This window comes from Mastomys coucha, unplaced genomic scaffold (assembly GCF_008632895.1).
Source record: "Mastomys coucha isolate ucsf_1 unplaced genomic scaffold, UCSF_Mcou_1 pScaffold20, whole genome shotgun sequence".
Taxonomy (NCBI): Eukaryota; Metazoa; Chordata; class Mammalia; order Rodentia; family Muridae; genus Mastomys; species Mastomys coucha.
The window spans coordinates 27442547-27458060 of record NW_022196903.1 but is presented as its reverse complement, the minus strand read 5'-3'; the positions used below and the strand labels follow the sequence as shown (position 1 = coordinate 27458060).

Here is a 15514-nt window from a genome sequence, read left to right as displayed (position 1 = left end):
AACTCAGAAATCCACCTGTCTCTGCCTCCCAAGTGCTGGGATTAAAGGCGTGTGCCACCACCGCCCAGAGGTGCCTACCTTCTTAAGGACTTTTCTACTACCGAGTAATCAGCTGTTTCCCAGGAGGTTATCCAAGGGTTCCTTTTATGTGGAACATCTCGGGGAGCTTGGTCCACACATCATGCTGTGGGAAAGGTTACCACAGGCATGACAGGCTACAGCTGCCCCTCTTCACTGCTCTAGAAGACAGGGAACCTGAGAGCAAGAGCATGAACAGGTACCAAACTGGCTCCTCTGAATTCTCCTTCTTTGCTGACCATCTGGCCATGGCTCTCTGATCCTGTTGGCCACACTTTAAGTGCAAAGACTTCATTCTATGCCTTTGAGCTCTCACTGGCACATCAGCTTCAAAGCCAGTGTGTAGACACAGTCATGGAGATCACTTCTCTCTGGCACCAGAGCTCAGGTGTTTGTGGCCTATGCAGGGGGCTGGCTCAGGACTTTTCCAGGTGGCAGTGAAGGGTGGACAGTCAAATCCACCAGGATGGCATTCAGAAGGGTTCGAGAAGATGCTGCCATGCAAGATGAGAGGCACCTCCAAGGATCTTTGTGCTGCTATGGGCTTGCAGCTGTCTACTTGGGGGAATTTAAGCAAACCATCTAGCTCCTCTATAACTGAGCTGTTCATGCAAAACAAAAGAAAACAAAAAACAACAACAAAAAACAAAAAACCTGAAGGATTCGGAATAAATAGTCCATTGCTAAAGAGTCTTCTGGCCCTGGACTTTTCCTGGCTTCACACCTGTGCTGTTTCCTATGTTGTTCTTTTCTAACTTTTCTCCCATTTAATTTTCAGCTCCTGACCATTGATGACAACTTCTGCGGCCTGGATATGAATGCTCCTCTGGGAGTGTCTGAAATGGTACGTGGCATTCCAGTCTTCACAGAAGACAGGGACCGCATGACTTCCGTCATTGCGTACGTCTACAAGAACCACTCGCTGGCTTTCGTGGGCACCAAAAGCGGCAAGCTCAAGAAGGTAGGAATGAGATGCGACTGTTTTAGTTATTGTGAAGATAGTCTGTCCCCCACAGGATTTCACTGTCATGGGCCTGGTATGCTGGGAAGATAGAGTCGAGTTGAGGAGATAGACTGCTGTTGAGGTGATGGCAGTGTGCGTCCTTTCTCTGCCTTCAATTGTAGGCTGTTGTGCAAATCAGGTTGCATGAGTGGATGGATTCACCCTTCCCTAGAGCTGGCACACATGTGAGAATTGTTAGCCCAGCCTTGCTAGGTAGTTCCAAATGGTGTATTCTATTCCACTTGGCCTTGTGCCCTTAGGCAAGGGCTCTATTAAGTCTACGTGGCTGGAGAAGGTGGACTAGGGGGAGGGCTGTGCCTGTTCCTCTTGTTCCAGCCCTTATGGGCTGGTGCATCCATCTGGAATTCATTCAGGGAACAGATGGAGCAATGTGCAGACCTGCTTGAGAGCTGCTAATGGGGCTAAGAGCCATCCTGTGAGAGAGGGGCACCATTGCTGAAGTAGAAGCAAAGAAGTGGCTTATGGATGGATGAAATCATATGGTCTAGAGAACTTGGCATGTGACCCTTGTCCTGGCACAATGGGCAACCTTGGCTCACTGGCAGTATCAGATGTGTTTGCTCATTCAGAAATGTTCCCAGCCATGGATTCTCAGGAAGATTGAAAGTGGCTTTATTGTATATATCTCTGATGGGGTTAAGTGTCTTTCTAACTCTGGAAGCCAGAGACCTGCTTTCTGTTGGCTGGTTATTTGTAGCTCTTTACCTTGTCTTATTTAAGTTTCCCTTGGCAATTTCCAAACACGGTGTGATTCAGACTAAGTAAAATGATGAGTGCTGAACCTTGATCCCTCCTTTTCCCTTTGATTTATGTCTTGGCGTTAACTCTGAATGGTCATGAATGAGAACATAGTCTACGTAAGTCCAGAAAGCTATATCTACCCTACCATCTTATTATGTAAGATCACAGCAATCACTTCCTTCCTGTGGGCTTGATATCCAAGCATAGTTTGCAGTGTGGAGGGAGTGTGAGACAAGATCAGGAGTGAGTGGTGAGTGTATGGAATAATTACCGAATATCTGGAAGAGAGATCAGGATCTGCTGCTAGCGTGCCATGGTACTCAGAAGAAAGCACACATGGATTGTGTGCGTAAACTCACACTCCATTTCCATGGCCTGTCAGTGGTGCCATAGCTGAAAGAGAATTTACTCATTGTCTGCACATCCCCAAGAAATGTCTGCCCTGCCTCCCTGCCCTTCTGGATGCTGTAACTCCTTGGAATTTCTGTCCGTGTACTGAACTGAGTGCTGTAGATGCCCAGAGAATGTGCAGCAAGGTGTTGGTCCTCAGACAGCTCCCATGTCTGATTGCTGCCTCCTGTCTGCTTCTTCCTCTCAGGCTCCCTCCTGACCCATGTCAATCATTCTGTCACTGTGGCAGATGTAGCTAGCTTTTGGTTCTTTCAGACTGAGGCTTCAAGTTTTGAGTGGGCTAGAAAATCAGACCTCCAGACTTGCTGAATTCAGTGCATCCAGTGGGCCTGGTTAAATCCAGGAAGAGAAGTCTGTGAGTTGTCCTGTAGTCAGAGACCCTGTGGGTGTCTCTGCTGGCTGGCAAGGACTCTGCTTTCACTATTCCTCACTGCAGGAAAAGTACATTCTAAATCCCAGCGGCATGCTACTCTTTGGATCATCGTGAGATGCTTGGCGTTAGCAGGAGAAGGGGAAACTTTGGGAGGTAGGACTGCTATGGGGCTCCACATCATCAGGTCTTATCCTTGAATGGAATGACCCAATTCCATCCCTTCTTTTTTTTCTTTCTCTTTTGCTCCCTGACTCATGTTGTAAACTTCCTCCATTACGCACTGTTGCTATCATGTGGTATTAACTTGCCAATGGCCCAAAATGATGAGACCAAGTGAAATTAGATTGGAACCTTCTAAATTTTGAGTCCAAATCACCCTTTCTATTTTAATAAGTTACTAGTCTTGGGGTATTTTGGGATAGTGATAAGACACTGTCCGAAACAACCACCATACACAATTCATACAACGAAGTGTCTATTTACGGACTATACTGGCTCCCACGGGGAGACTAGACACTGTTGAGGGTAAGTATGCAAGCACTTTGGGTTGCTTTAACACTTTTTACTGGTGAGCCTCATCTTAGTACTGCAGAGAACTGACTTTCTTCATCACCCTAAAACATTGTTATCCATGGAATCTCAGACTAGCTTTCCAGACAGAATAGTCTATGGATGAGGAGTAATTTTATGTCATTTCTAGAGCTGTTTAGACTATGTTGCCAGTGTCAGAAATGTGGAGAGTTCTTTGTGCATAATGGAGCAGTTATTCAGGAAAAGACACATTTTTTCTGACCTTGACTGCACTATAAATCTGAAAAGATTTAGAACAGTGCAGAAGCCTGTCCCTCTGCCACTAAGGCTTAATGTCACACTGCTTCATGAGTGGGGGATGAGCAAATGCACAGAGCCCACCCTTCTGGGGGCATGTAGGGGCAGAGCTATGCATAGACAACAGGCAACACCTAATGGGAAACTTGGAACGTTCTCAGCCACATGCAGCCTTGATGGCATTTCCCATCATCCCCTTGGATGCATTTGTGTAAGGACGGTCCAGCGTCAGCCACCTGGGATGTTAAATTTAATATCTACAACACTGGTGGGGCTGATGAGGCATACATATCTGAAAGCTGGGAGTAGAGGTGTCGCATGGGGGGAATGAACTGGCCCTTCTCTGGGGGTGGGGTGGGGGTGGGGGAGCTCACCATCCAGGCAGCCAAACTTTCTGCCCCACAGCTTCAGAGTGGCAGCCGCTTAATAGCTTTGCACAAGCCCAGCCTGTGCTTCTGCAAACTCAGCACAGCCAGCCCAGGGGACAGTCAGAGTTGGAAAAGGAAGGCAGGGCTGCCATGTCGTCTGTTGTTTGAAATAATAAAAAGTGAAAGTGGCCCATTTGTTTATTTTCCTGGACAATAGAATTTCCCACCGCCAGTAGCTCAAGGTCACCACGCCCCTTTCCCTGCAATAACTCTGACTTGCTTTTCCCAGAGGTTATCAGACCCACAGCCACCTTTCTGGGCAGAGACCCAGCCATAGCCGGCTGGAGGCTGCAGCTGAACTTTGCAGCAAGTTTTGTGAGCCACCGAGCCTAGGGTGTAAGAATAATGACAATCATACAGCAGCCGTAATTACGGAGTTGGCGTCTTCCAGCCCTATAATAATCTCCAGAGTGTACAAGGGCCTTTCAGAGTTCTTTGCAGTCTGACAGGGGACTCGAAGTGGGCAAGGTGGGCGGGAAGGGCTTGGACGGTTGCTGAGAGGAAGGGAAGTTAGCTGTGGGTTTTAGGGACCTGGGGGCTAGACTCCAGCTATCCATAGGTTGCCCTCAAGATTACTGACTTTTCATTTTGTTTGAAAGCTATGAGTTCCAATTATTTGCAGCCTCGCCTTTGATGACCATAATTTCGTTCCTTGAGTGCACATCACATGAGGCAAGGGGAAGGGAGGTGAGGAAAGTGCCAATTTGGTTGTCTTTTGTGTTTTCTGGTGTGTGTGTGTGTGTGTGTGTGTGTGTGTGTGCATTTGGCAGACATTCCCATGGTGAACATAAAAGGCATATTCTGTTAAGAAATCTGGCATATAAATACTGAAATCATCAGGAGGTGCCCAGGAACTCAGAGGAACCCACAGCCTGTTAAAATTTCATCTGCAGGCGAAATCCACGAAGCAAACACCATCTTGACTTGCTTTAGGTTGTCTGCGTGAAGGCTGGGGTATCTAGATTAAAAATCTGTTTGCTTAAATATCTCTGTGGCAATCCTTTCTGATTCTTTCTCTCTGCACCAAGTGATCATATTTTATGGCTGCTGATCAGCAGTGAATAACTGCCTGACAACAGGAGAGACTGACGTTCATTGTGAACCACAACATCAGAAACTTGTACTGGAGGTGTGAGCCTGTCTTTCCCATGTGCTTTCTGCCGTGTGTTATACTGTTCTCAGTTCAAGGGTGGGGCACCCACCAGCGTTGGTTAATCAGAGCCCTGGCTCTTTCTGCTATGTGTCTGTATCCAAGTTCCATCCGGCTGTGATCAAATACCTGCAAGAAGCAACTTGAGGGAGGAAAGATTTCATTTGGCTCATGGTTCAGGGGATATAGTCGACCCTGATTGGAAGGCACAGCGGCAGGTCTGGCCCTGTTCTTGGTAGCAGGTGACTGCTTTCTCACATCTCTGTGGAACAGGATACAAAGGAAGGGGAATACTGAAGTCCGGAGGCTTTCTCTTCTTCCTTTTTATTCAGATGAGGATCCAGTCACACTCAGGATTAATGTTAGCCTCCTAGGTTAGTCCTCTGAGGAGACACAAACGTGCATGTCACTAACATCCTAGGCATTTCTTAATCCTATCAAGTTGACAATTAAAACGAGCCATGTCAGAGCCTGCAGCAGGATGTGTGTTTAAGGAGTATATGCTCCAAGCCAGCCCAGCTGCTCAGAATGGAGCTGAGTGTGTGTCCATGTGGAGTCAATGAGTGTGCGACACACAGTGTAAGACCTTCACTGCAGTGTGCCACAGGTCGGTTTCATCATCTTAACTTTTCCTATCCTGTGTCTGTTTTAAACCAATTAGCTTGCATTCCCTGGGTCTACAGGGGTGAACCAGGCCCAGGTTGAGGTGCATCATGGAGACTCACACTAGGTGGGATTCAGAGCACAGCTTCTCATCACTGAGCAAGTCAAGACAGTGTTTGCTTCATGGATTTTGCCTGCAAATGAAATTCTAACAGGCCGTGGTTTCCTCTGAGTTCCTGGGTACCTCCCGATGGTTTCAGAACATGTCTTTTATAATCACTATGGGAAAGACCGTGTGTGGGGGGGTGGGGATCAAAGAGCATGAGCATAAACACTTGAGACACACACAGGCATAGACACACAGACAGACACAGACACATAGACAGATACACACAGACACATAGACACACACAGACAGACACACACAGACACATAGACAGACACACACAGACAGACACACAAAGACACATAGGCAGACACACAGAGAGAGACACACACACAGAGACACACAGAGACACAGACAGACAGACAGACACACACAGACACATAGACACACACAGACACACACACAGACACACAGAGACACAGACAGACACACACAGACACATAGACAGACACACACACACACAGAGACACAGACCGACACACACAGACACATAGACAGATACACAGAGAGACACACACACACAGACACACACACACATAGACACACACACAGACATACACACAGACACACATACACAGACACACACACACACACATACAGACACACACACACACAGAGCTATATCATATCATATCTGAGGCTCCAGCCCTGCTTTGCTATTCCCTAAATACATCTGGGAATTCTTTTCAAATTTTGAACTCTGGAAATTTCAGTCTACTTTAATTAAAAATAAATCCAGGGGTTGGCAAGATGTCTCAGAGGGTAATGATGCTTGCCACACAAGCCTGAGGACCCAAGTTCAATCACTAGGAACCTACATTAAGGAAGAGAGAACTAACTTCACGACATTGTCCTCTGACCTCCACACATGTACCATGACACATGCATGTGGACACACACAGATACGCACACACATACATAACACACACATTATAATCAATAAAATGTAAAATGAACCCATGCCATGTAGAGTTGGGCGGGAGGGTGAAGTGTCTGGAAATCTCGTCCAGGGTTGGGGCTCTGTGTGTTGACCAGGAGCAGAGCAGAAATCGTATTCTACTGATTCAAGTTTGACCATTCAGCTTGGTTGTGCTTTGCACTTCTCCAACTTGAACTGCTACTGTGAGTTTGCACAAATTAGGAATAAACAGGAAGGGAAAGAGTGTGAAAGGATTAGGCCTGAGTCACTTCCTGCGTGGAGACTGTGTCTACTGTTCTCTTTTGCATGTCTCATCCTGGTCTTTCCTAGTGTTAAACACTCATGAATTTTAACCTAACCTCTGCTTTCTGTACAAGACCTGAGGTTGAAGGTGCTGCAGCCCAGGATCCTCCGCTGGGTACAGAGGCCATTCTGTCACCAGCCTCTGCACCCTGCCATCCCAAGCCCGGCTCTTCAGAATAATTTTGCCTTACTTTAACATGTCTGCTTCTGGACGTTCCTCTCATCTCATCTCCATCTCTTATGTCTTAAGCTTTCTCTTCGTGTTGTACCCAGTCAGTAAGGAGACTAGCCAAGCTGGTGAACTCCCTCTCTGACATATTTTATGTGCTTGATACCAGGAAGTCCCAACCATCCTTTTATCATGAATATTTCTCCATTGGTCTTCTTTTCTTACCTTCTCTTATGTTTTGACTTTACCCATGGGCCCATCTACTTTCTCAGAAGGGATCTCAAGTGGTCATTTGGAAGTGACCAGAGCAAATATAGCATGTCTTTACTGGGGTCTCTGCTACAGCCTCCTTCAAAGCAGCTTGACAGCCATGTCTGGATTTTGACACCTTCTCTTCTGGCTTCCTGCAAAAACCTACATTGAGATCCCCAGCAAACAGTGCCTCAGGGGTACCTGTCACTCTCTTCCCCAGGGGATCAGCGTTAGGATTCATGATTGAAAGACAGTGTTAGAAATGAGTTTTGCCAGTTCAGAATGTATTGGTACACATGCCACTTGTTTGAATTGTATGTGTGTCTATACATTGGTGTGGAAAGATCCTGACCATACATTAAAATGAAAAGACATTGAAATTGAAGAAAGTGCCACTGAACCACCCCAAATCATAGCATGCATTCAGACAACTGATACACAGATGTCAGGCACACTGGAAAAATTTATCCAGTGACACATGCAATTGAAGAAAAATATTATGCTTTACAAGAATATATCATTAGAAGGGAAACTAGCAGCATATCAGGAGTCTGGCCATGTAACCAAGACAACAAAGATGGGAGAGGATGAGCGATACACATGCCAAAGAAGAAGAGAGAGGCAGAAGTCGAGAGAAGCAAGCCCTCAGCTATCATTGTGCCCCTTACCTGCAGAGGTTTTTACTACCAGGCTCTCAGCTGAAAAAGAATAGTGCCTACAGGTTCAATACAGTGAAGGGTCTCAGCAAGGATGGAACCAGGGAAGGGATTCATCTCCAGAAACTGCTGGACTGAGTTGTAACCCATCCGCTGTTGCTTTCACAGGGGCTTTGCTTAGCATCTCCTTGTTCTCTGGATGCATCTTTAAATATGACCACCAGGCTTGCTTTTTGGCAGTGTCATGGTGCTTTTTCCTGGGAACTTTGGTTTATTGTTAAAACATCTACAATGACTTTTTAAGCACTTTTTCTCCCACATTAATCTCAAACTTTCTAACCCAGTCCAGGTGACTGAAGTATATTGCTCACCTATAGCTGTGTAGCAAGCTATCCTCAAACCCAGAGTCTTAGAACAATATTGTTACCATACAGTTTTCAAGGATCAGGAAGCTAAACAGAGCTTAGCTGAGTCCTCTGGGCCATGCCCACTCTCAGGCTAAGGACTGCAGTAGTCATCTTGTGACTCAAGGCCTGAATGGCAGAGGAGCTACTTCCAGGGCCATTGCAGATCCTCACTGGAGTTGGGGATGTTGACTCTACTGTGTGGACCCATCCATGAAAGCTGTTTACACACTAATGGAACAGAACAGCTTAGTTCTCCAGGTCAAGAGGAGAGAGGAGGAAGGAGGGACAGAGTGAAAGAGAGAAAGATAGACAGACATAGAGACAGAGACAGAGAAAGGAGGGAGAGAGAAAGGGGCAAGGAGGTAGGGAGGGAGATGGAGAGGGAGAGGGAAATGGAGAGAAGATCATTATCTCTTTGAAATCTGACTCAGAAATGGCATCTTAGGTTGTCAGAAGGCCACCACTTGGGCTCACTTCCAGGGAGAGGGGTTCTATTAGTCCATGAGTACCAGGAGATAATGGGTATCTCCAGGGTCACTGTGGAGACCACTTAACACATTAAAACTGAAGTCTCAGACAATGAGGGGATTGGAACCAATATTTCAAGTTAATTTTTAGTGAACAATGGTGGCCTGGGTTTAGCCTTGTCTTCTGGATGCAGAAGCTTTGATGGTACACACATAGAGAGTCAGAGGATGAATGGGCCAGGGCCAAAACAAGTGTGCCACACCCCCACTCACAGGGGAGGGGAGGAGGGCCCAAGCTCAGGGGCAGTTCACCTAGGGGGAGGACAGCACTTTGGAGGGGAGGACATGGCCAAGAGCCAATCTTTGAATCAACAACTCTGTTGGTCATGAAGATTTGACTAGGGCTTCTGGGTTCTAGTCAGGTGTGTGACTGGCTGACAGGAAAGAGGGTAGGATGGGCACCTCCTAGGGACCAAGCATCATCCATTTGCCTGTTTTCCACATATTTATTATATGACCCTCAGCATTTCCTTTTTTGGGTATAGAGTGTAGCCTCCCTTTTGGTTATGTGGAAGGGACTAATTGTCCCTCCTGTGGTTGTATGCTTTTATCTAAAGCTTGCCCCTTGTGTCATTTATAAGGAAAGACTGTGAGCTTTGCTTAGAGTTGGCTCTGTTCTGGTTGAGTTCTTGGCTCTTGTGCCTGGCCCACATGTTCATGTTTACCAGAGCCTAGTACTTTCTCTCTGTCCTGCTCTGGTTTGGGCAGTTGTAACTGATTTTCCTGCCTCTAAATACTTGCCTCTTTAGTCCAACCTGGAAAATATGGCAGATGTGTCTTCCTGAAGCATCCCACTCCTCTCATTCTCAATGTTGAAAACAATAAACTTTACCACGTCTACTGTCCCTGGCCTGTAGCCCTGCAAAATGGCCAGACCCAACGAAGAAAAATGTCCTGCTTGGTGCTTTAGTGTTTTGGCTTGACCTGTACGCTTTGAGTTCACAAGGGCCTTGGCTAAATGTCAATGCCGAGGAAGAAGCTCTGTCCTGAGAAGCAGCTTCTTATGCAGGGGATGAGGGGTCATTCACATCTAATTTCCTCTGTCCATCCACTGTGACTTCCTATTTAGGAGCTACTGTTCCCTTGTTCAGACCTTCAGCAGGCTGCGGTAGGCTGCGGTAGGCTGTGGTAGGCTGTGGTAGGCTGGGGTGGGGAGGCTGTGAGAGGCTGGGAAAGGCTGGAAGAAGCTCGGGGAGGAGGCTTGGGATAGGTACAGTTATAAACAGGCAGCAGGCTGTGCTTTTCCTCTTACCACTGACCTTTGGCCTGAGATGTACTCAACCCTTGCTTGGTCTTTACTTTCTTATTACAACTCCTACTCAGCATTCCATGGGACACTATGCTGTATGTGGCTCTTGCTTCTTTTGCCTGTGGCAGGCCATCCAGGGTCTCTTGTCTTTCCTCCTTTGGAAGATGAATGCTTCTACTTAGTCATGGCAGTGGTGTAAGGGTCTGATGCGTGGTTCTGGTTCTGTGTGACTGCTGGTCACTGTGAGCATCTCTCCACATTTAGACAACCAGCTTTCTTGTTCTTTCTAAACGCCCCACCTCATCCCCAACTTCTTAGTATTTCTCCACCCTTTCAGGCTTTCCCCACTTTTCATCCTCTCAGCCCTGCTATTCTGTAGCATTGTACTTTTAAAGCATGGAAGTCTACACAAAGGCCTTATCTTCACCCATCTGTTGGGACTGAGGTGGGATTATCAAAGTCTGAGGCAGCAGTGGATGCCCAAGGTCTTCACAGACTGTGTGCCTGGAGGGGACAATGCAAGTCTGTGGGAATGAAAGAGGCTTCATCTAAGAAATGCACTTGCACAATCTGCTTTAAATGATCCATCCATCCATCCATCCATCTGTCTGTCTGTCTGTCTGTCTATCATCTATCTATCTATCTATCTATCTATCTATCTATCTATCGGCAAGGTCTCAAAATGGCTCAAACTTGCTATGTAGCTGAGGATGGCCTTGAACTTATGATCCTTCTGCTTGTATTCTGTAGTGCTGGGGTTATAGGCATGCATTATCATAGCTGAGATATGCAATGCTGGGGATGGAACCCAGGGCTTTGTGATTGCTAAGCAAGTATCCTACCAACTAAATTACATATCCAAACCTACATAGTTAAAGTCAACTGTATGGTTTTTAAGACTGCAGAGGATCTGAAAGAGCAACACAGTTCCCCACAACCCACACTCTCTCTCGGGGAGGCATGACTGCCACCACTCAGGGTGGACTTCTCACATCTTCTGTTCCTGACCTAGGGCTGTGTGATTGTACATCTAATGCCCTTATGGATAAGCCAGCCAATGATCAGGCCGATTAGAGTGGTAGGTGTGGCACAGGGCTTACCTAGTTCCTTTTTAGTGACAGAGTTTCTCTGTATAGTCCTGGCTGTCCTGGAACTCACTCTGTAGACCAGGCTGGCCTCGAACTCAGAAATCCGCCTGCCTGCGCCTCCTAAGTGCTGGGATTAAAGGCATGAACCACCACTGTCTGGTGAAGGTATTTCTTTCTTGAGTGTCCATTCAGAAGGCTTCTACCCTCCTAGAGAAAGCTCCTGAGGGTCTGTAGGCAAAATGCTTGCAAGAGAAAGGAATAGATCTCTGCTTCTCTACACAGGAGCTTCTCTACCCCACCAAGACTGATGGGAGTGGCTAGAGCACTGCTCACATTTGAATGTGTTTAGGAATAGCTGGACGTGGGACTACAGGATGATCCTGAAGCCATCTTGCCACTGGCTCTTGGTGCTGTGTGTAAAACTTCAGCCCAATCCTGATGCTTTGTAGGTCTTCTTCATAGGACACTCAAATGTGTGCTGTTGTGCACTTGGCTGTATGACACCTGTGATGCTGTGGGCATCTTGTGTATATTGTGTGGCTGTGTGTTTTCTGTGTGTGTACCTTTTGCATATATTTTTTGGTGTATGTATATGACTGTATGTTTTATATGTGAGTGTATGTTTTGTGTGTAGGTGGGTGTCTTGTGTGTGTGTTTTTGAGTGTGTCTTTTGTGTGTGAATTACATGTGCAACTGTATGTGTATATGTGGTTATGTGTGTGTGCATGTATGTGTGTATGTGCATGTGTGTGTACGTGCATGTGTGTGTGTATGTATGTATTTGTTGTCAATAGGGATAGTGCTTTGATATCCTTGGTCCATTTCTAAAGATCTGTAAGACAATAACTTAACTTTAACTTGATCTTTTTAAAGTAGTGTTTTATTAATTCTTTGAGAATTTTATATTATGTATTTTGAACATATTCAACCCCCTCCCGTAACTCCTTCCAATAGTTTTCTCCCATCTGTTCCTACCCAACTTTGAGATTTTTTCTTAATTTGGTCTTTCTAATAAGTTATCAAAGTTCTGTCCTGTGATAATTCGGTTTTATCTTCCCCACAGAGCATGGAATTTACCTATGCTTTCTTATAAGAAAAAAATGTTTCCTACTACTTTCTTCTTGATGGGCAAATAGGCTTTTAAAAAGTTGCATATGATCATGATCATATTTAAATGTGTCAGGTTAACATATATAGATGCATCTATTTACATAAACATCCTTTTCAATACTGGAGGTTGAATGTGGGGCCTTTCCCATAGCTAGACAAGCTTTCTACCACTGAGCTATCTCCCCAGTCCAAAATATCTTATTTAGTGTTTATGATCCAATTTGTTCTGGGCCTTTTCCTGGTCATACCTGATTTGGGAAAGGAAAAGATGTTTATAAGCCTCACTTAGATATTCAGAGTCTTTCTTAGATTCAGTGAGGCTTAATTGAGCAAGATAGGATAAACCCAGAGTGACTTGACCTTGCATATAAATGGCCCTCAGTGCCCAGCTGGGTGGAGCCCCCATGACACAGGACCTCACCTAGGATGGACAGGGTTACCATGGAAGAGATGTATGTTGAGTGACATTGCTTCTCTGCTTCAGCTAAGCTCTGGGTTTCTTCACCTACTGACGCTTATGGGCTTTTGGGTCGGAGAATTTAGATTCATTGAAGGAAGCTTGTGAATACTTTTAAAAAATGAATAATCCATTTCTAGAATTAATAGCCTTGTGATGAATCCATGTTATCAATTTGAATTTTTATTTAGTCACATCTTGATTACCGAGAAATTACAGGAAATAAGCTTCAACATTTGTAGCTGAGATTTCTTTTCTAAAAAGAAACGTGTTATCCAGCAAAATAAAATAAATTAAAAAGGGCATGCTTACTTTCTTCAAATGGAAAACACAGCTGATTGATATAGTTGACACTTCTTTCTTGTTTCATATAAGCACTTTCTTAAATGAGAACACAGGGCCACCAGATTGCCTAAGGAGATATGGATCTGTGGATGTTGGAACCATGTATTTGGAGACTGGCTATAAAGTAGTTACTGTTTTCCAGTGTCTGTTTGTGTGGGTTTGTAAGGGCATATCAGAGCTAGCTTAGGCTAAGTTAACAAATAACCCCCAAATTTATGTCACTTGCAACAACAAAGTTTATTCCCAATTCACGTTCATATACACCTAGGGTTGGCAGAATTTTTGTTCCACATTGTTGTGGACAGAGAAGAAGACCCTGTGTGGGATCTGCCAATCACGTGACAGAGAGAAAACACAGAGCTTTCTGTGGCTGCTACTGCCCAGAGGGTTGCATACCCGCTACTTCACTGAACATGCCAGACTGAGGCAAGAAGGCTAACCCCCTCCATAGGAAGGGGCTTGCTATGTCTGTAAGGTAGGGTCAGGTGAGGACAGAGCACATTTTGTCAGCTCAGTTTTCTATAAGGCATCATAAACATCAGCCTTCAGGCTGTGATTATCTCATTGGTCTATGATAGGTGTTTCTGGGGTTCAAGAACTCAGGGTTAGAACTAGAGAAACATTTTCCAAAGGGCAAGTTATGGTCACTATATGTCATCAAGTGGAGATACTGTGTTGCAGATATTTTTATTAAACTGATTTCTCACAGCTTGTTTGCAATTTACTTCTTTGCCTTCTGAAACTGTACTAAAATCGTTCATTTTCTCCCATTAGTCAGGCTCTAGATGTTTGCATCTCCCCAAATTTAGTTTTCCTTGAGATTTCGGGCATGTTCTGATTAAAATGCAATGATTAGATTGTGCCCAGCAGATGTCTTTTGGATAACCAAATTATCCAAATTTATTGAATCATTTCTTTTACCTACAATTAAATAGAACTCAAATTAATTTTTCCTAAGTAATGCAACTTGCAAAGATTCTGTCACCTTCTCTTTGAACTGCCTCTGTTGACCATGATTTCTAGAAATTCACTCTGGATACCCATAGGACATTGCCATCCATGCTTGCCGCCTTCCTGAGGAGGGGACCCCATAGCGGTCAGTCAGTACCCAGAACACAAGAGTTTGATGGAGTTGGAAACTTGAGATGAGGAAATCACCCCCATAGATTGAAAAAAGTGGATTTTTAGTTCTTTTGTTCATTACTTTTTCATGACTACCAAATTTTTGGCCAAAGTATTACTTAATTTGCATGGGATTGATGGTGTCCCAGGAAGCACCAGAATAGTGTTCTTTGGGACAGAAGATGCACATACCCACCACTGAGCCAATAGCAGCACTGCCAGGGCCTGGAAAGTGACCGCAAGCTCTCAGGAGCTGCTAACCGGCAGTTCAGCTAGGAGGCACCCTCTGGTTTTTTCTAAGCTCTTCACAGTTTCCAGTCAGCATGCACATACTCGGACATACGTATGCATCATGCCATATCCTTGAGGATTCATCCTCATAAATATGTACATGGACTTGACTCATACAGACCTATAGTCATCTACCTAACCATGTGACCCGCAAATGCTCAGGACTGTGCACAGATCTCTCTCTGCAACATAAGCCCGGGGCTAATGCCCCTGGGCTCTACTGCTCTTGGATGTGGGCACCATTTTCCTTCTACTCTCTCTGAGACATTAGCAACCCACCACCTAATCAGTTTACCTCTGACTCGAGCCCACTTTGGCCTAGAGATGATGACAGAGAGCAGCTATTTGGCTGCCAAATGCTCTGACAATAGCCCAGATGGACAGTGTCTCTGACATCAAGCCTGGTTTCTTCTTCCTCCAGGGTGGGGGAGGGGGTAATGGGTCTCCCACTTGGTCTTTTTCAAGTGTTTCCTGCATCTGCCTTTAATTTTCATGCCTTTTGCTTGCTGACCTTGCTTCCCAGCAGCCAGGCTAAGTGTGATTCCCATAATTAGCTTAGTGATAATTTAATCTCTGGGCTTTAAATTTGATTGTTTTTTGAGGGACTTGGGTCTGGGGATGGGGGAAGGAGACCTTTGCTTTTGAATGAACTCTTTCTCTGTCTAGAGGCAGAGGTGAAGGCAGTAGCTGGGTGGGTGGGAATGGGAGGGGGATACAGTGACAAATGCTTGTGCCTCGTGGGTAGATTTTGGAGGGGAAGCTGGGATGGAGCCCATCTCTCTCTCTCCCTCTCTCTCTCTCTCTCTCTCTCTCTCTC

At 45.4% G+C, this 15514-nt stretch overlaps 1 protein-coding gene across 2 annotated transcripts in view; it reads left to right on the top strand.

The window, feature by feature from the left end:
• Plxna4 (plexin A4) overlaps window positions 1–15514 on the top strand; it is a 445847-nt gene that overhangs the window by 92426 nt on the left and 337907 nt on the right. For both annotated transcript variants that reach the window (XM_031381450.1, XM_031381449.1), the window contains one exon: window positions 857–1039. In XM_031381450.1, the coding sequence (XP_031237310.1) occupies window positions 857–1039 (183 nt within the window). The remainder of the gene's footprint in view (window positions 1–856; window positions 1040–15514) is intronic.